General features: G+C 35.5%; 1 protein-coding gene across 2 annotated transcripts; it reads right to left on the reverse strand.

The window, feature by feature from the left end:
• Window positions 1-1,605: 1,605 nt before the first annotated feature.
• On the reverse strand, window positions 1,606-22,766 carry LOC140774095 (uncharacterized). Of its 2 annotated transcripts, none has more exons than XM_073116950.1 (7): window positions 22,216-22,766; window positions 19,977-20,102; window positions 18,571-18,752; window positions 18,292-18,418; window positions 7,730-7,898; window positions 3,675-4,042; window positions 1,606-1,854 (listed from the first exon to the last, which is right to left on the reverse strand). In XM_073116950.1, exons 1-6 carry the CDS (start codon window positions 22,648-22,650, stop codon window positions 4,005-4,007), a joined length of 1,077 nt encoding a protein of 358 aa, XP_072973051.1. In that variant the 5' UTR covers window positions 22,651-22,766; the 3' UTR covers window positions 1,606-1,854; window positions 3,675-4,004. The 2 variants fall into 2 exon arrangements, with proteins under 2 accessions (XP_072973051.1, XP_072973052.1); XM_073116951.1 differs by having other exon boundaries at window positions 1,616-1,854; window positions 18,601-18,752.
• Window positions 22,767-22,804: the final 38 nt, after the last annotated feature.

Consider the following 22,804-nt stretch of genomic DNA (forward strand, 5'->3'; position numbering starts at 1 on the left):
CGTTGCTATCTCCATTTCCAAAAAACTTCCCGAATATGAGGGAAGAAGCAGCCACATTGCCAAGCCAAAACCGTTAACATTTGGCGATGACAATGGTAGCCAAAAAGTATGAAAGGAAGGTGCCAAGGAGACCTTTAAAGGATGCAACCGAGGGTCAATGTATCAAACCGAAAATGCAAAGACTTTGTGCTATGGTTAGGTTCCCAAATAAAAAAAATTTGCATGCCATCCAACTCTCAAAGAAAAAGGACAACTATGAGGACAAGATGGTTGAAGCCGTTCGACTTGTCAATACCATCGAAAGACAGACTTGAGATGACAAACCCCTCGAGCATAAGACACTTATGTACATCAATATGAAGGTAAATAGTGAAACCACTTAAGTAATGATCGACACCGACACAACCCACTTTGCTTAGTCTTAAAAGTGGCCAAAGGCGTTGAAATCCGACTTGGAGCATAGAGAGGGTAGACTAACATAAAGGTGATAAACTTTGATGACTTCCAACTCATAGTAGATTTGGAACTCCTTATTGTTGCCAAAATCATGCTAATATCACATCTTAGAGCATTGAGAATCTTGGATAAAACAATGCTATGTGTTGCAGACTAACAAAAGAAGGGTAAGACATCAATGACAAGAAGCAGAAATGGCACAACTAAAAACACCTACCAGCGCGAGATAAAGACGGTCGCACATTAGGTGAGGCAGAATATAAAGCCCCATCAAAATTTTGGTCGAAACTAAAATGCCAAAGCAATCCAAGGTCCTAAGCGATGCAATAGCAAAGTCTCATTTGAGAGACACTACGGTAATTAGGCAATAGTTAAACTTATCCATTATTGGACAAATCTTGTGCTTATCTATTAGTTAGATGAATAAAAGTAAAGGATAGCCTCTCTTAATCTTATCATTAACCTCCTAAATATCTAGAAAAAATATTTAGTAAACTTAGAAATTAAATTTTTCTTTGGCCTATATAAGAGTTTGTACACTCTCATAAAGAATCTAAAGTTTAGTGAATGAAATATAAGTGAGAACTTCACAAATAAAACTTGTCTTCTCTAAATTCTTAAAATCTATTTCTTTTTTCTTACTTCTCCACTATCTTTCCTTTGAGGCTTACTTAATTGCGAAGGAATGCCGTGCAAACAATCTAAAACTTTAAGTCTGTGACAAGGTGCTAAATTTTTTAGTGTGTTTCAACTACAAACTCTGTATAGAATAGTAAAAAAAAAGATGAAGCTTGTAGTTGCTCCTAAAATTATTCTTGAGAAATAGATCAGCGAACTGCAGAAACACAAGCACAACAATAAATGTTACTCAAGTCAAAATACAGAGGGAATTGGTTGGCAGGAAGATATCAGTGCACACAATATACTTCTTCCTTGGACATAACTGAGACGCTGAAATTGTAAGTTTTACAAGATTGATAAATAATAAAAAAGGTTATTTATAGCCATAGCTGAGTCAATAATTCATAATTAACACACATAAAACGAAAAAAGCTAAGGCAGATCAAATTTCAAAAGGTTTAGTACTATGGACAATAATTTCTGACCAGCCATAGATCCCAATAGTTTTGAAATACACAAAGCCTTAACAATAATTATCTAACTCTATAATAGAGTGAAACTCAAAATTTATATAATAACTTCAATTTAGAAAAACTTTTAAACACATAAAATACTTAAATTATATAATCAATTTCTTCTAAATATCACTAAAAATAATATTTAGCTTTACAATTTAAAACTAAAAACCACTACTATAACTGAATGTGCAAACCCAAAATCCTAAAATAGAGGTAGAGTCCTAGTGCTCTCGAGTTTATTTGCCACGCTGACCTGCATCTAAAAAATAAAATAAATTTAATGAGCTAATAATTTTATCTTAGTGAGTGAATGTACCCAAAAACTAAAAAAATATTATTTATCTAATATGAGATTTTAACAAAAGCTCAATAATTAAAAATAATAGCCAACAAGCTCATAATATGAATAATAAATATAAGCCACAAAGATGCACTTAACAAACTAATATCATAATCTATTTCATTATGCAAACTTTCTCAATTTCAATAATATCAACTGTCTCAGCTTGGGACTGTGCTCATGTATTCACATCAACTAGAAGGCACCTCGAGATACACTTGAGTCTTTTCATCATAGCTGATTCGACTATGGTCACTATGAAGTATCACTATGTGATAAATGCAACTTGTCTTTTTCGCTAACTATAAAGAGATATTAGTCACATTAGAGAGATTACTAGTCTAACCTAGGACTGCTCTCTAACCATATCAAAGTCACCTAAATGGATTATGTGCTGATCAGGTATATGTCTTCTCTTAGACTTTAAGGTAATCTTAAGTCACCACAGAGAAATATACGAAGAATATCTAGCCTAGGTCTGTTCTCATGACTAATATATTAGCTAATTGCACAAAGAACAATATTTATGAATTATTGTATGGCACAAAGTATAATACATCATGAACACAATAATTATACACGAAGTATGAAGACAATATAATAATTATAATACAAAACATGATAGGATAAATACATAAGTAAATCCCCTCACTTGTAGTGAACAATCTAGATATGAGTGCAATTATTCACTTTCATTCTTAAATAAACTCTTATTTTAACTTAACAATAACTAAAGTTTCTGAATTTAAACTAAATAAATTGTTAAAATGGGCTAATTCAAGCCCAAAGGGTTGGGCTAGGCTTTGACTGACCCATAGACCACCTAGAAATCCAACATAAGTGGATTGGGTTAACGGCCCAATCACTTTAGAAATAATTGAGTCACATCGTGTCCTTTGGATTCAAAACCCAAACTCGACTCAAATCCCGTAACTTAAGGGAAGAAGAGTAGACTCAGGTTGGTTGAGTCTATCTTCTTCTTCCTTGAAGGGACTCACAAGAGAGAGAGAGAGAGCACCAGCGATCATCGCCGCCGGAGACCCAACCATAGTGACAACAACTTCGGTGATGAAGGAAGAAAAGGAAAATGATGGGAAAAAAAGAGGAGAAGGAAGCTCTGATGCCCCTCGAGGAGGGGCTTGCTATGCTTTTATAGTTAGGGCTCGCGAGATGAAGGAAAGAAGAGAAGGAAAGGTGGAGAAAGGTGAGGCACGTGCCTCGATGCGACAACCCTCCTTTTCTTTAATATTACAATTCCTCTACATCAATAACAAGTCTAACATGAAAACTTGACAATTCGAATCATTCCTAAAGTACATTGTCCAACAGCATTTTATAAACTAAATATGAATACATGAATTGCTACATGATATCATAGCCACTTGCATGATGCTAAATATGCTTGAGTATGATTCTCCACATAACAACCATACAAACAAGCTACATGATATCATGGACAAACTAGCAAGCAGACAGATTCCATATAAACAAATCAATGAAAAATTTAGACTTGACATTAAAAGGATCACATAGAAGAAGTTTATAAAAAATTATGTTTATTGTCCCCATGAAGGCACACGTATGTCAACATGAACATCTTATTAACGTAGATCTCAACTGAGATTTTGGTTCTCCCAAAAAGTTAAACCAAATGACAGATAGTCATGCAATAATATAGTCACGAGACATTGTAAAGAAATGGAAAATAATATACTATAACACATAGAGATCAGTAGTACCTGTGTTGATCAGAAGCTACCAAGGAACACAGTAAATGAGCATATGACCTTTAGCCGGCTTCTTGCACCATAACAGCAAGTTCGTTTATAGTCTTTCATCTCCTACCAGATAATGAGTCTCCATCTTACTGGTAATCATAAAATCTCATTCTATGATCATAATCCCAGCATCCGTCATGTTCCTTAGTATAATTTAATCTAAACATAAAAAATAGAAGAGATATTTTCCAAATTTTATTCTATTATATTCCTCTGAAGAAAATCTTCACTGTCATTGCCATCAACCAAGTTAAAAGGAACGGTGAGAACAAATAATACTTTCTCCCTTAGTCAGATTGGTCCATCCTGCAACACTCTCTTCACTCTTCCTGGAAAAGATAAATTATGGAATAACTTACAGATGAACCATTGGATTCCCAAATTCCTGCCCTACTGAGATGTCAATATCATTTAAGGAGTACAATAAAGTTGAGCATGAAAAAATGTTTTTGTGGCACGCTAGTTACTTTAGGACAACCTACGAGTCAGACTTAATGCGTATAAATCAAATGCATGCACAATGAAATATGCTATGAATCTATAATATGCAGAGATAATAACCTAAAGCTATATGGGATGCAAATTACATGATGCAAAGATAAAAGGAAAATAAAATTCAGCAATAAATAAAACTAAGATAGCAGTAGAGTAACTAATAATATTCCAAACAAGTTGGAATAATTACCATGATGTATCCGCTACACTTTTTTGATTAATTACTTGAATTCCATTTCAAATTCACACATCGAATAGTTAGTGGGTTATAGGTATCTACAGATCTACACACTTACCATCTTTGATAAGTTGCACGTTGAAGATAAGAAAAGGTGAAAAGAAACAGGAAGTATGGATGGTATAGTGTTATAATACCGAAAGTATGTTGCAACTTGCAACAGTGATGATACCAAAAATAAAAAGATTTATATGGTTTCAACAAATTCAAAGAAACAACAAGAATAAGAACATGCAAAAGAGATGACACAGACTAGCTCCGAATGGCTTTCACACCCCTGTGGTTACATGCTTCACGGAAAGAAATTGAAGAAAAACTTCTGCCGACACTTTTTCTTTATTCCAAGTTGAATCTATCTTATAAATAGGGTTTAATTTCCTATAATAGGAATTGTAATTCCCATTATAACTAATTTACTCTTAACTTATACTTCTTATTACAAATGAATTGGAAATATAGCTGATAGGACTCTAATAGACTCAGATTAAACCCAAATCAAATCTAAAAGAAACTAACTTGACCCAATAATGAAATTAAACCTAATACATCATTCTAGACTCCAATTGATTCGATCAAAGATCAAATTCACATCCGAAAAGGATCAAATTGATCAACATAAAAAAAAAATTGCATCCTAGCCACTAATTGATATAATATGTTCATTTCACACATCCAGAGACGTGGATATCTTTCCTAACAAAGCACATAGTGCGGAAACCATTTTGATCTCCATCACTAGTCTTATTCAAAATGTTTGTGATTGACAACATTGCCCACAAAATTGGTTAGAAAGTAAGTTTATAAATTCTTTTCATAATTCTTTTACAAAATTCAAAAGCATAAAAAAATACTCCTCTCAAAGTTTCATCTTTTCTTTTATAATATTCAAAATTGCTTGACGAATTTGTCATGAGACATTCAGGAGCTTCAAATCCGAGTGCATAATGATGATGGTAAGAGAAATAACAACGGCGAGGTCAAGTTGGCCTATGGCTGGTTTAGTATTCTAGGAGAGTTGCCTCTTTTACATTTTCCTATCATGGAAACCCTTATTTATAGTTCTGTCTACTTAATGCCTTTGGTACAGGATGTTGGATGCTCCTCCTGACTACACTTTAGATATGTATTTTTCTGTTTGGATGTTTAGTTTTACAAATTTACCTCTGTGCTCTTGTATTTTATATGTTTACTTCAACAGATTGATGTGAGATTGCAAAAGAATATCTTCGCTGACATGTTTCTACTAGTCTGAGCATAGTATGCAAACATCAACAAATGAAGGACAACAAGGACTTTGTCGAACTAAGCACATACTAGATCCTAGAGAAAAACTAGACAACTCAAACATAACTCTCTCTTTATGCTTCTCAAAGAAACTACACCAAAAATATGTGCCTTTAGTTTATCAATTAAGCCAGTGTTTAAGTGAAGTCAATTCAAAAGATATAACAGGCACTTGGTAGCCTCTAGCATTATTAGTAGCATCTACATTAAGAATTTAAGATAAATAATCCATTTTGCAATACATTCATTAACTTCAGCTAGTTCAATTGATGTGACAATTACGGCTTGCCTCATATGCGTGGCGGCATGGGTGTGAGTCAAAGGAACAACCTATCTAGTAATAAGGTAAGCCTGTGTATGTTGTGCCCTTAAAAGACCCCACTTTGATCCTTGTGCCCTGTGCTCCCTTAAGCTTTCTTAATTCTATTCATTTAAGTGGTGAACAAAAGTTGGCTATTAGAAAGCTGAAAGAGATTTTCTTAAATTACATAAGCATACTTTTACTTTACGTAGAAATAAACATAATGGTTAACCTATTAATACATAGAGTTTCTGAAGATAACTAACTTGCCATCAAAACTTAAAAAAAATTGAAATATTAATAGAATGTGCTACATGTAATATTAACACTTAAAATATCTTCAATTTAAAGAAACTTTGTCAACATTTAATAATGGAGAAAATCTTGATATTCATCATTGAGTAGGAGTTCAGGCTAAGACCTACACAAGTATATACTATCATAAGTATGGGAAGCAACATCATACCATCTAAATATTACGAAATATAATTTACTCATAAGAAGGAAACAACCATTGAACTCTGAACAGTTGTAACACATCGTAATAAGCTGGAGAAACATTGCATATTCAACAAAGTGAAACCAAGATTACTACCACACTATGTTTTCAGGGTATCTTATATAGGGGGTAATTTGCAAATAATTTATTACTAGATATTACCATTGACATTAACGTGCATAAGTGTCAGCTACAGCCTAGTTAGTGAACTTATATTGCCATCTGATCATTACAACCTTCTAAGTTGCGATACTGGAGAATTCTCTTTCAGGTAAAAAGCCAATCACAGACGTTAAAACTTCTAGAGCAAAATAACTCTTTGTGCATATTAGAAAGATCCCAGTTCTGCTTACGAAAGAAAACTTTTAAAGCTTTCTACTGAAGAAAGGCTACTGGGAGTGGGAATAAACCTCCAAAAGAGTTCTTGAGGTAAAATCAAGATATCTTTGCCCTGGTTTGACCCACAAATTGCAGTGCATCAGTAGGTAAATTATCCGCTGAAGGCCTAGAGAGAGGATCAACCCCAGATGCGAAAACTACTCGAAAGGCAAATCTAATTCAATCTACAAAGAGACTTGATCATTGAACAGGGGTCAATCTAAGCATAGTAAGATTCCTACATAAACAAGGAATCGTCAGCAGTGAAAGCCAACTGATCAGCAGCAGATTCTACAAATAATCCCACCCATCACCAAGACATTTATAATGCAAAATTAATTAGTATAAAGAGCAACTTACAAACATATAAAACCACACATCACAAACAGGAAGATACAAAATATATGTCGTATCTATGGGGTATGGACACAAGAAAAAGCAAAAGAGTGGGTGAAAATTAATAAAACCATGCAAATACAATATGGTACTCTTGTTGCCACTCTCATGTGTTACATTTTAATTTCCTCTGTAATATGTAGATCATCTAGAATTTACACTGAATGTATTTCATTAGTTTTCTACGAAATATTAGTATTTATAATTATTTGGCACTTTATTAATTAGCATTGAGCTTCTTGCATATGAATAAGATATATCTATTCTTTTTGCTAACACAAAAAGGAATCATATATGAGGATTAAAGCAATTGATAAGATTTTGGACCGTTTCTTAAAATATAAAAGATCTGGATGCTACAAATTTTTATATAAAATGAACAGTTAACTTTGCTAGTCTGCCTTGGGAAACGGGATTACACTTACTTCTTAGAATAGGAAACTCAAATTGTTTCTCTAAGAACTGTTTATAGTTTCTACTGATCTCTGCTGCCCAATTTTCCATGTTCTCTGCTGCTTCCCATGATATGCTTGCCATTTTCCAGTCCCATATTTCTTTGGTAACCATCACTTGTTTTTGGTAATTCAGAGAATCCTACAGAAATGAAGGAAACAAAAGAACAGGAAAATATTGCTCAACTTACACCAACTTTGAGTTGCCATTTCAAGTGAAATTTCTATGAATTTATATATTATGAAAACTATCTAATTTATTCATCAAGAATGCCAATTTGCATCACTAAATGGTATAAACTAAAGGAATAATCTAAATAATGAGATGTTGATCTTTAGTTGCTTGCAGTTTAATTCTTTCATGTCTTCCCACAGAAGAAGCCCAATTAGGTGTATGGAAAATGACAACTTTATGATGGAGAATAGTAATAGTACATTGAAAATGTTCAATCCTTTGAAATGCCTACATATATTTTCTGAAGCCAAAGACACAATATAATGTAAAACTAGTAAAATTACACAACACTTAAAATTCATTGATTTTACAAAAAGGTCAACTGTCATTGTTAGGAAAGGATAAATCATTTGGTAGAAAAGGATAATGGAACATTCATAATTTTTTTCACAAGTATTATTTTTAAGATTTCAATGTGAATTACATCTGAGGGTTTACTGATAAGTCCAAATCAGATTCTATTGATATAATGGTTTCATGTTCCACTGGACCTTATTGGCATTGAGGTGTTATGAACGATTAGGGTTGATTTGCAACAAGGGTCTAGGCTTTGGCTAAAGGAGACTAACGATTGGTGGAGATGATGGAAGGTGGTGGATCTTAATTTGAGGGGGGATGATGGCGGTGGTGATAGTGGAGGAAGAAGATGGAGTACAGTGGAGAGAGCGAGATGAGAGGTGGTGTTGGTGTAGGAAAATTAATTTAGTTCTACTCCTGGATTATAATTAATTTATTATTACTCCTAGGTTACTCTTACTCTTACTACTCTTAAGATATTCTAAGGCTAAAACATAATTTTTAATTCTTCAATTCAATGGATGCTTAAACTAAGATTCTAAAACTCGATATTGGGATTGGGATTGGGATCATGATCGGAATCGGGATCGGCCGTTAGAAAAAACTATACGAATCGACCGTGTCGGCTGTATCGGTCGTATCAGCCACTCGTATCCGATCAAACTATTTTTAATTACGTTAAATTCTAAATATAATTTAAAATGCAAAAACTAAAAATTTATAAAAATAACAAAAAAATAAAAAATAAAAATTAGTCATATATGAACTTTAAATACTAAAGAAAAAGGCCACTAAAAACTATAATGAATTTTGACTTGAATTAGACAAATTTTTATGCTCGTAAATTATTACTACAGAACAACATGAAGAAAGAGATATCTCTTCTCTGTTGTTCTATAGCAATAAGAAAAGAAGAGTTAAAAAGTGAGTGAGAAAGAAGGAAAAAAGTAAAAAATAAAAATTCATCTAAGTTCACCAAAGTGTAGACTAGCCAAAGGGGCTCACCAGAACGACCAACAAATAAACTCGGTGAAATGTGAGAGTGAGAGGAGAGTGTTTGTGAGAAATAGAGAGTAAAAAAAATCTGAAAATTTGAAAAAAAAAAAGTTGATAACATTAATTATTAATGTCTCCTAGGTTAGATACATTTTAGATTCGACCTAAATCTTAAAAAAACTAATTTCAGCCGATATTATTGTTTTCAGCTGATATGGCTGAGTTTTGGCCGATTTGGCCAATACGCGGATACAGTTGAAACTAGCCGATACCAGCCCAAACTGGTCCGATCGGGATCGGCCATAACTGATCCTGATCCGGGTTGGCGGATCCAACTCGGGATCAGCCGATTTTGGGATCCATGGCTTAAACAAAAGAGACTGACCCCTCCTATATATAAAGGTTGGATAAAATGAGTATTATTAAGACTAGCCCTAGAAACTTATACAACTCGAATTAGGATTTGCCTAAAAAACTTAAATGGCTTAACTTAGACTTGTCTTAAAAGCTTACATAATTTAACTGAACTTAGCTTAAAAGCTTACATAACTTAACTGAATTTGCGTTAAAGGCTTACATAACTTAATTAGACTTACCTTAAAGACTTACATAACTTAACTAAACTTACCTTACAGGCTTACATGACTTAACTAGGACTTGCCTTAAAAGCTTACATAAGAAATAAGCATAACTTAGCTAAACTAGTCTTCATATCTTCCTTGGATTTGTTCTCCGTTCTACCCTAGACAGAGTCTGAATTAGTAGAAACTCCGAATTACGAAAATTGTAGATGATTATGTCACCTATCTAATCCGTCTAGTTTCATACTATTTGAATGTCTCAGGAATACCTAATGAATATTTTTCTGAAACTGTGCAGAACTTCATTTAACTTGGACTTTCACTAAATTACATAAGTTAATTAGATAAATAGACTCGATCCTCAAGCCCAATGTCCCTATGAGGTGATCCGATCAGACTCGGATCACATCACTCCACGATGTTTCCGATCACCTTGTCCTCAGGTATCTATGGTGATTTTTAGACCTTTTGTCGCTCTCAAACTACAAATCCTCAATCTCCACGTGGTGGACTGTCTACCATGTGGAGGGCCCTACAGTAGTTCTACTCCACGGCCCACTTATTCGAGCCATAATCTGCCCTACACACGGGTGGCTCAAGACAAATCCTAGCCACGAGAGGTTCGAGCAAAGGTCTTAGTGTAGGCGGTTTAGGCCATGGTCTAGCTTGCTCTGGCTCAACCAAACCCTAGCTACAAGTGGCTCTGTCCAAACCCTAGGCATCATTAGATTAGACTAAGAGGTCATCTTATGGTGCATCATCTTGTGGGTCAGCCTTGGCGGCCCAGCCTTGGGGTGTGCACCCACGGGGTGAGTCCACCCCAAACCCGAGGGTGTTTCTATATACAACCGTTCGGTGGGCTCAAGTGCAACTACTCAGTGTGCATGGGCTGCAACGGTTCAGCCAAGTACCGGTACGATTGATTTTCAAGCACTTGCGCTCTGCGAATCTTATGGAGATCCATCATAATGACTGCTATGGTTGCCTGGATTGCTAGAAGAAAGTGTAGCACCTTTAGCTGAGAAGTCAGCGGAGGTGGGGTCATCGCTTCAGCAGTAAGGTGTTGATCTCGAGTGCAGCACCGATTGCCGTTGATGGATCCCTGACCGTGGAAGTCTCCCTAACCAATTGTGCTGCCATCCCTCTAGTGGTTATCATCTGGTTCGAGGCTAACCTAAGTCTGGTACCAAATTGTTACAAATCGATTAAAGTTGATCCGCAACAAAGGTCTAGGCGTTGGTTAAAGGAGACCAACAATTTGTGAAGATAATGGAAGATGGTGGATCTCAATTTGTAGGAAAGATGATGGAGCTGGTGACAATGGAGGAAGAAGATGGAGTACAGTGGAGAGAGAGAGATGAGAGGTGATGTTGGTGTAGTAGAATTAATTTACTTCCACTCTTAGATTACAATTAATTTAGGGACAATTTCACTTAGACTCTCTGAACTATTACTATTTTCTACATACCCTGCCTAAACTTTTCTTTTACCACATACACCTGTGATACAATTTTTTTTAATTTAGAGGTCCATATAGTTACTTCTTTTCTTAGTTCAAGGGGGTATATATGAATATTTTTCTTAGTTTAGGGATGTATGTGTGTAACAAAAAGTGCAAGGAGTGTATGTGAAAAAAAACTAATGTGGCAAATCTTAACCCAACCCGATAACCTGACATAATAACCCACCTCTTAATGGGGTTTGAGTTTAGTCTAATTGGGTTTGGGTCATATGTGTCAACCCACCTAACTCGATTAATAATCAAGTCGTGATCGAGTTTATATAGCTAACCCGTTTCGACTCGTTTAACCTATTTAAGTATACAGGTCGGATTAGGTCAACTCGCCAACCCTTACTATACAAACTAAGGTCTAAACGTTACCCTACCTCTCACTGTCTCACACAATCTCTCACCCTCACCCTCACATCACCCAACCGCCTCACTGCCTCACCCTCACACCGACTCACCCAACTGCCTACCTCATCTCAACCTATCTCCACTACTCGACTCTTGCCCATCTCCACTACCTCTCGCCTCTCGCCCATATCCACTGTATCTCACCTTTCGCCTTCTCCACCACCTCTCACCTCTTTAGTTTCCAAAAGAAGGTGGGGCTCTCTTCTGCGATCTCTATACATACTCTAATACCCATGATTATTTCTTTGACTACAAGTCTGTGGGGAGGGAGGAGATTGCGAGGGCTTAACCCTATGATCGCTGCTAAGATAATCAAGATATAAGGTTGAAAATATTACCTATGCTTACTTAATATAAATGAAGGCCTTGTAATCCATAGTCATAGTGGTGGTGGATACAATTGCATCTGAGAGACTGCATATGTCTTTCTTCACTAATGTTGATGACATAGTGGAAATCATGTTTCATTCTGCTTTGATTGTCAGACTCTTGATACGATTCGGACTTCACCGATGTCGTCTCGAGCATGGATACACTTTAGGAGTGTCTTTGTTTCTTGTTTTAATGTTTAATTTCCAAGAAAATAAATTTTCTATAAGTCTTGTTCGAACGCGGGTGGAGTGCGTTCGAACGCGGTTGTGAACGTAGTTGTGAGAGTGTGTATTGTGCATTCGAACGCACTTTGAACGCCTGCATCGCATTCGCAAATCCAGAGAAGTGGAAAACAGGCGTATTCGATCGCGCGTTCGAACGCTGCATTGCGTTCGCAAATCCAGAGAAGAGCGAACTTGGTGCGTTCAAACGTGGTCGGGCGCGTTCGAACGCGGTCGGCGAAATTGTATTGTTTAGGGTTAATTTTGAGTTGTTTGATTAGCCTCAAAGAGATGTGGATGGCAACTAGAGGTCAATTTTTTGAAGAATTAAGTTTTGCCTTGCCTCCTTCGTCTTCTTTGCTCTCGTTCTCTCAATCCTCGGCGACGCCGCTTCTAACCTCATTCGACCGGCGAATCACCCTAGACCCTTAGGGGCGACCCTCTCCTCCCCCTTCTTCCAATATATCTAACACTTGCCCTAACCCTTCCATCAACCATAGCCTTTCTATCACCACTTTTCACCGGTGCCACCCTACAAATGCCGGTCCGCCTCCAACCACTATCACCTAGGATCTTGTGCCTCCATCTACAAATCCTAAACAGACCACCCTGACGTTCGTCCACTAATCGGACGATATCTCGAGATCCTCACATCCGATTCGCCTGAAACTTGATTTATTGGAAAGCTCTTTTCTAGAGCTACAATATATCCAAATTTCATATTGATCCGACGGTGACATCTTTCGAGATCTTATTACAAAGTTCCATGCCAAATCCAATCCAGATCAGAGAATTAGAAAAAATCGAACCTTAGCCTAAGGGGAGATCGTATCAACTCTAATTTGTAGCATATTTTTAAATAGTCGATAAATGGAGTGCTAATGCCTGTAAATTAATCTTGTGAGTAAAGGAGATAATATCAAATCAAGAATGATAAACACTTGAAAGGCTTTCTATTTTCAGATGGAGCAAAATCAAGAACAACTTGCCTTTTAAACTCTATATATACATTTTACCTCTAGTTTTTCATTCTTAGACTAGCAAGCTCCTTCAAACTTAACAGGTTGCATTCAACTTGAAAATACAAAAAATGGTATTCATGAAGCCAAAAGACAATTTTGTTACTTTAATTTTACTTCTTTTATGATTAATGGAAGTTACATATTTATAAATATGTAGTATGTTCTCTCCAAGTATTTTTGACTAACTCACTTGTCTGTTGTTGCTTATAGTGGGTCATGTCCTCTAAGCAGATCAATTTCCCCTATCCAGTGGCCTTTACTCTATTACACATCTTCTGTGTTGTGCTTTGCACATACAAAAGTCTTCTCTTTTGTTCATTTTGACAAGGTCATAATCTTTGAATAATAAAATGGACGACTTAATGTTATTGTTTATTTATTCAAATTATTTGTTTGTGATGGATTGTAAACCTTAAATTTGTTCTAATTGTCATGCAATTGTTAGATTTGAGAGTTGGAACTAAAAATTGTTGTATGGATTTGTGTTATGGTGAATTATTAGAATTGTAATTTTTATATTGTATGAATTTTTTGTTGGAAATAGGTTATTTTGTTTGTATAATATACTATTTATATAGAATAAATCAATAATATTAAATTTCATATAGGGTAAACGGGTTAGACAGATCATGTTAACATGACCTATTTATTAAACAGGTTAGACGTGTCGTGTCACCCGTTTAATAATCGGGTCGAGTTCATGTCTACCAAATGCAACCCGTTTATTAATTGAGTCGTATTCGTATTAGGGTGAAATTAACTTAACTTGACCCAAATCTAACCCTACTCGAACCTGCTTAACCCGACCCAATTGCCACCTCTAAGTTTAGGGGTCTAAGTGGAATTATCTCACTAATTTATTTGTACTCCTAGGTTACTTTTACACTTACTTCTAAAATAGTCTAAGGCTAAAATATAATTCACAATTCTTCAATTCAATAGATGCTTAAATAAAGGATACCAACCCCTTCTATATATAAAGATCGAGTACAATGAGTTAAACTAGGACTAGCTAATATACTTAGTTAGGATCTTTTCTTATTGAATTAGTTGTTTATTTTCATTAAAATAAAATTCCTATAGGTCGTGTTCGAATGCAGGAAGGGTCACGTTCGAAAGCCCTTGCGAAAGCTTGCATCAGGTTTGCAAATACAGAGAACGCGAAAAATGCATTCGAACACGGTCGGGTGAGTTCGAACGCCTGCATCGCGTTTGCACATACAGAGAACGTCTTTTGTGCGTTCGAACGCGATCGGCGGAAATCCTCTAGAATTAGGGTTACTTATTGTTTAGGACTTGTTGGCTAGCCTCTATAAATATGTGGATGGCAGCTAAATTCATTATGCTATTAGATTATTGATTTCTTGCCTCCTATCTTCTCTAGACTCTCTCCCTCCTCCCTCTTCACCATCCTTCCACCTCTACCGTTGGTAAGGTTTCTCCTAACTTCTAATCTCTCTCGACTATCGAGCCACCTCTCTTCTTTGAAATCTCGACCATTTCGTTCTATTCGTTTATATCCCTTAATCACATCCATTATCCACCTTCACCTCCATACCCATTCATAACCCTAACATCCACTCCACCCGTCACCATCACCATCACCCGCATTATTTCATGTTTTCGTCCCAGTTGCAGTTCGAATCTGCAAAGGGCGTAAATACGAAAGTTGTAGATCAAGAAGTTACAAATCTAATCCACTTGGTTTCGTAATTTTCTGACTACAGGAGAATATTTGACGAATATTTTCCCACTGTTGTGCGGACTGTTTTCTGCAATAAATACAAATCTTAAAGGAATTGTTCTGTAGCCGACCTTTTAGTTCAAAAACCCATCACTAGCCTAAAAATTTACACGAATCAAACTAGGATTTATTTTAACGACTTACATGACTTAACTAAAATTTGTCATAAAGATTTACATAACTTAAATAAACTTGTCTAAAAGGCTAATATGATATAACTAAACTTACTTTAAAGGCTTACATGACTTAAACATGACTTAGCTAAGCCAGTCTTCATATCTTTTTCGGATTAGTTCTCCATTCCACGACAGAGTCTAAATTAGTAGAATATCCAAATATGAAACTTGTAGATGATCACATCACCGATCGAATCCATCTAGTTTCATATTATTAGGAGATCTCAGGAATACCTGATGAATATTTTTCCAAAACTGCACAAAACCTCATTTAACTAGGACTCTCACCAAATAACATAAGCTAATGAGATAAAAAAGACTCAATCCTCGAGGCCAACTTAGATAAGGACTCGATCAACTAATATATATTGAGTCGGGTTCATTAAACATGTCATGACTCGACTAAAAAAATTAATCGACTTAACTAAACCCAATAAACTAATTAATAAGTTGAGTCCATATTTAACAGGTACTTGAGTTCATAACTCGACCAACATGACAACTGCTAAAAAGATGTAAACAACTAAACTAGATAAATAAGCTTGACCATATGAGCCTAATGTGCCGCGAATGGATCAGACCTGACTTGAGTCGTATCATGTTACCAGTTGCATTCTTTTTATATTTTTATTTTTTTACCTTCTATATCTCACACACTCTCCTTCCACTACTCACACTTTACCGAGCTCATCCAGCGACCTATTTGATGAGCCATCCGGCTACTTTGCACTTTGGTGAACTTAGATGAGTATTTTTTTCTCTTTTATTTTTTTCTCATTTCTGTTCTCTTTTTCACCTACTATTTAACTCCCATTTAGGTTGGAATTCATCATAGTTTTGAGTGCATATTTTCTTTACGTTTTTTAAGCTTCATATGTAACTAATTTTTATTTTCTTTTTTTTAATATTATTTTATAAGTTTTTTATACTTTTAAATAATATTTAGAATTTTATATAATTAAATGTAATCCGATCTAATTTGTGCATGCTATACGATCGATATAGCCAATACATATCGTTATTTTTTAACGACCTATCTCCATATCGATTTTCGAAGTCTTGACTAAAATCAATATCCTCCTAAGATTATTCGTGGTGGCCATAGCCAAATGAGGGAGATTGGATTTTACATGAAGAGAAGCAACATTAATGATATAAAATACGAACTAACATATGGATTTCAGATCGAAGAGTCGTGAACTGGTTTGTGATGTTGCAATTACATCGTCTAATTAGATTTAAGAGTTTGTTTAGGTTATTTTAAAGAGTCCTATTATATCAAGAATTTATTTCTTAGGGAGTAAGGATTTTCCTATAAAAGGAAATTAGAGGGGTTAAATATGTCACAAACAGATGATGAATTTAGAAAAGAAGCTTTCTTTTAGCCAAATGTGTTGTGTTATTTTTCTCTTTCTATTATGATCTGACCACGAGGGTTGAGTCAAGTCGAATCTAGTTAGTGACTTTGCTTATTGGATCTGACCCATTATAACTCTACTTCTATAAATAGAAGTGGTCATACGTTAATTATCGTATGCGGAATGAATATTGATTTAAGTCAATTTACTATTTTGTATTTATCTTTTACTTGGTTGTTAGATCATTTTTACTTTCTTAGGAGTAAATCTAAACCCTCAAACCCTTCCAAGCTTCCAAACCGTAGCCACCATCTTCCTCCATGGGCCACCTACTCTTACAACGGACCTTTACTGCCCACAGCCATCTGCCACCCTCCGACGACCTCCCCAACATCTATTAATCCATTTCAACCCGATTATGATCTTCCCTCACCCTTTTGGCCATAACTTCTTACTCCGAACTCCAAATCCACTCAAACTAGAGCCAAAAGAACTCTAACTCGTGAGGTGTTTCATAATTTTTCTACGAGCAAATCGTTTCAAATCTGGTTTGTAACACATTCATTCTATATATTCCCTTCCTCTCTAAAAGAATACTCTATGTTCTCTTAATCTTCTAAACCTTGTTTGGTTTAAGGCTAAGCCCCGAACTTATTAGTTAGTCTCAGTTCTTAATCTTGATTTTTTAGAGAGTAAACTTGGTTAGATATGAAAAAGAGAAATAGATATTAGATTACTGAACTAGATTAGGGTTCCTTGAACTAGTTCAGGAGGGATCCCTAAACTCAAAGTAAACAAGGCCCTACCTCTTTTAATTGTTTTATTCATCTCTACCAAAAGGTCCACCATAGCTTTGTAGGATTCCTTACTTTGCCCTACATCAATTTGGTATCAGAACTAGGTTCAAACTGATCTACGATGAAGTAGGAGGTCCTTCGAAGTGACAACGGACCTTTTAGTAGAGATGAATAAAGAGGCAGAGAAGATAGAAATTAAAGAGAACAAAAGAGATATAACAACGCAAACCTGGCAAAAATAAAACTTCTTAGTTTCATAAATAGCTCATCTGTTCACTACATGTCTAAGCCCTATAATAGCTTTTTATTGGGAAAAAATCTATAAAATAGACTTTTAATCTAGTACGACTCTTTAGATAAACTAAACAAACTCTAATCTAGACTCTCCAAAACTCGTACATAAAATATTAATAAGATAATGTATCAGTTACCATTTATGGTGAACAGCAACTCTGCTACATACCCAATTGTACAGTAGCACAAATAGTATAATTCTATGGTACCTGCTATGGTAATGCAAACCAAAAACAAGTCTACTAGATTTTCATCCTCCAACACGATGTTTCATGAAGATGATAGCTGATAGAGTACTTGATCTCTTTGAAGCTTAAAATTATGCATTTGTAACTGTGACAGAAATGTATTTAGTCTATTGTGCTGATTCATTATGTTAATATTTAAGAAGTTTCTGTAACATATCATTATTTGATACATATAAACATCATATCTACTTATCTAGAGAGAGAAAGACTAATTGCTAAGAGCAGTTAACATCACACATCACACTCCCCCCTCCCCGAAGATGCTAAATAAACTACCTCTTTTGCAGCTCCAGGTCTGACAGACAAAGAAAGAGGTTGTCTCACAATCACAAGTGCCGTCTCCAAATCAAGAAATCCTGCCGCTACCATCCTTCTTAATACTCTAGCTTGAGAAGATTTTCCCCTGAAATTTGTAAAAGTTAGATTTTCCATGTGTCACTCAATTTTTCAAATCACATAGCAACGTTGAAAGAACTAACACGATGGAAGAATAAAAAGAAAAGAAATATTGGATGTTTTCCAAACTGTTTTTGGTAACAAGCAGATTAAGTATACCAATATTGTCTGAATATTATATTCACTAACTTGCTTGAACTTGTCAACGGATTAAATTTCTCAGGAGAAGGTAATATCCCTGCTAGTAGTGCCGACTCCCCAACATTTAGATCATAAAATTGCTTGCCGAAGTAAAAAAGAGATGCTGATTCAATTCCATACTGCCCATGTCCCCAGTACATCTGTAGCATCATACAAGCAAGTGAATTTCATATACAAAGATCTATTGACAACTGAACTAGGAACACGAGCAATTGGGAATTGATTATATTGAATAATTTATCAATAGTTACTCATAAGATCCCAAGTATTTATCACCAGTTACATCTTACAACATGGTTGCATGCAGTTGTGTTGCTCATGCCAACCATGTTGATCAGTGTTCCATAGATGTTCCACATGCCAACTAAGCTGATAACCAGCATGCTCCTAAACCCATAGCAAATAAATCGATATATAAAAGATGTCAACACACTGTAGATGAAAGAAAGAGCATCTCTTTACTATTAACTAGGGTGTTTACCAAATTGCCATATCATATTAGCAAAGGGGATGTTTTTTAGTAGTATGCTCTATGAGTGGCAATATAAGTGAAAGTAGTTTCCATCTAATATAAATTACAATGAAGAAATAACAGGTCAAGCGAAATTATTTGCTAAATAAAACCATCCTTTCAGTTTTTTCAGAACTGGCATATTTTCAATAGGATCAAAAAGAAACAAAGTTAAACAATAATCATTTGCCATTACTAGCATTATTTCGTCACTACAATATTGAACTGCTGAAATAATGAAGGTTTCATAGGTTGGGAAATATAGCATGGGTTGGCTCAATATTTCATCACATCAATTATAGTGGACTAGAAATTATAAAGTGTCATTAACTGATACAACCATATAGAGTATTTTCATATTCTTAAAAAATTTCACTTTATTCTCTTTGTGGGCCAAATATCATCTAGCCAAGATACAATGTAACTTCACATTAAGCCCATGGCTAGCAATATAGTTGCCACATAAAGAATGGCAACTACAAGGGCGCCTAGTGGTGATTGTCTTTCTGAGAAACTATAGCTGCTTGATATGTATAAACATAAGATGACGAGATTGTTGGTGCTTAGCCAGTAGTTAGAGACAACACATAGAAGTCCAAAGGAAGAAAGCATAGTTCTTACTTCAAAGATAAGCTACAAAAAGTCCAATTTGTCCTAAATGAAGAGCTTTATGAAAGTAAAAAGTTAAACTAACAGACATGCTACCACAAAGTTAAATTTATCAATGATGAATTATCAAACTGAACCAGATAGTAACATAACAAAATGTATAGTTTATAACAATTGTTTTCAGCAACGCGATTTCGCTTGATGAGACCAAAACATAGAAGAGATAAAAAAAAAAAAAGCATACCTTATTAAGATACGAATATAATATTTCCCATTTGGACATTCTTCTCTCCAATATCAATGATAATATTCCCTCAACAAATTTTCTGGAGATTTTGCGTTCATTTGTTAGAAAGACATTCTTCACAAGCTGCAATATGGAAATAATGGGTAAGCTTTATCCTACAGAAGTAGTTTGTTTTGTTATAATTTTACCTCAAACGTGCAAATGTCAAGCAGTAGATAAAATCATACTTTCTACTTGTAGAATACAGAATATAGGTGTGAACATCTCTCCATCATTAACAGCTCAAACAAATTACTGAAGTAAGAGTGTTCATTTTTATTTTATTCTTAGTTATCATTTCCAGAATCAACCATTCTAAAATTTTTAGTTATTACCGATGAACCAATCAATCAAGCAAAAAAAAAAAAAAAAAAAAAGATATTCCCAGAATCATAATTGAATCTTGATAACATGAGGACCTGAACCTCATCTATCATCAGGCACAATAATATGTTCTGACTTCTGACAACTACTACAGTACTTGAACCACTTCATAACAATCTAATAAGGAGCAAGGATGCATTATAATAAAGTGACATTACAACTTATTAGATTTAATGTATCTAAAGATGGAGAATCTAGGTTAAAAGTCATTTTCTTTCTTTGCAAAGCATATCATAAGATACTAAAAATATACCAAATAAAACTAACCGGAATATTCTAGGAAAAAATTGTTATGTTAATAGAGTACCTATATATATGGATATATAATACGCATATAATATAGATACTGGTATATTAGTAGAATACCGAGACACATACGTATACACATATACATGTACCTATATATATATATATACACTTTTTCTTATTCTAGCTTTTCATTTTCTTTCCCATTTTTCTCATTGCCCTTTTACAAGCTCCTCAACCCATTTATTTTTGTTGTCAAGGAAGCTAAAGAACTTGTGGAAGATTGTTTTTCTTCTTATCTTCTCAAATTTCAAGAATTTTACCATTCTATCATTCTATTCAGTCCTAAATTATCACATTTAGATGGAAACCTCATTGATGATTTTAGATAAGGAATGGAATTGGAAGGGGGAAGTGATTGGACTGAGTAGCAATGTTCTAAAAGGTAACCGCACTATAAGGGTGGTCAAGGGACTGTATAGGGCATATTTGGTAAGAGGATGCTCATGCGGGTGAATATGTAGTTATGTACTCAATATTGAGTAGTAACTAAATTTGTAAGTATATGGAAAATATGTTAGGGATCAAAAGAAACAAACTTTCTTGAATAGGAATAACTAAATAAGGAAGATAGAACCTTCCATCTATATAAGTACTTGTTGTGTATCTCTAGCAATAGTGGAAAATGAGAAAAATAATATATTAGAACTCCAAGAGATCACATGCCCTGTTTAGCCAAATAGAGGGCAGCATAGGGACCACAAATGCATATGCAGCCTATGTAGGCAGTTGGAACAATTACGACCAGAGCTTTTGGAGGCATATAAGCTTGGTGAGGAGAAAACACAGTACTAAGAGGAGTGGAAATAAGCTAGTAGTGACATTGTATTAGGACATTACTAGCATCAAGTTTATTTGTTTACCAGAATAGGGGTCTTTCATAAGCCTACTCCTATTTTTGATGGTAAAGAACGAAAATCTACTCATTTTGGCAAATGTACTCGATTATATGACATCATTGAAGGACAACTTTGCACAGATCTCCTCCAATCCTTCCTTTTGAAAAACAATTTACATTTAGTGATTGAGTTCTCTTCTAAGAATATTCATCTCAGCATATAAATACTAAGCAGAAGAGGATCAAAGTTTTTGAATCTCAATGGGTAACAAAATAAACAACTCACTAAGAGTATATCTCTAATTTACAAAATGAGAGTAAATTCCTTAAATCGTATCAAATTCAACCAATCCAAACGAGAAAGAGTCAAAATATATTAATCATATGCTATTAAGAAGAAGGGTAAATACACCTTGAAGAATAAAAGCGTGCAACTAGTCCCACGAACTATGTGCTAAAAAATTGCATTGATGGTTTAAAGTGATCGTGCAGGTTCTCAGTTTTTCTCATGGCAGTTTTTTTTTTTAAATCAAAAAGCAGCAGACCAATAGATTGTGCACATAGCGTAGTTTCAAATAGTTCAGCAGGCAAATATTGAGTCATAGCTCGGGGTGTGGAAACGTAATTTAGGGTGGTAAGAAGATTTGGCAATTAGAAAAATAATATCACCTGTTGGGTGAGAGTACTCCCGCCTCCTCCGTTAGGGTAATAAACCACGGCGCGCCCGATCCCGTAGGGATCGACTCCAAAATGGTAGAAAAATCGGTGGTCCTCCGATGCTATCAGTGCCTGGATCAGGTGGTAGGGGAATTGCGTCACCTTCTCCTCCGCCCCCTGTGCGAATTCCATGAGGTTTCGCCACCTGTCGTCGAAGTCAGCGGGGAGGCCTCGGAAGAAGGCGCGCGCACAGAGAAAACCAGCGCTGACTAGGAGTAAAGGAAAATGGAACGGCTTCCGATGCGGCCGCGAAGGTGGATCACATCGCGCCGAGAAGAGGAGGCGCTTCGGCTTCGATGAGGGAAATAGGCGGTGACCGGACTCGCGGGGTTTGGCGGCTGTGACTAGAAACGGATGGGTGGGAGCGGCGAACGCTAGTAGTGACATAGTTGCCGTGAGGATCTTAGGCGCCTTAATTTTTCTTGCTTTTTAGTTCGATCGCTCGGCTCTGTTTTAAAAACGGAAAGCCGCTCGAGAAGAGAGGACCGTTTTCCACATGGAAACCCAGATCAGCCGATAGGCTGCAGCAGTATAAACGGGT

The sequence above is a fragment of the Typha angustifolia genome, chromosome 13 (genome assembly GCF_048772165.1).
Source record: "Typha angustifolia cultivar Huaian chromosome 13, ASM4877216v1, whole genome shotgun sequence".
Lineage (NCBI taxonomy): Eukaryota > Viridiplantae > Streptophyta > Magnoliopsida > Poales > Typhaceae > Typha > Typha angustifolia.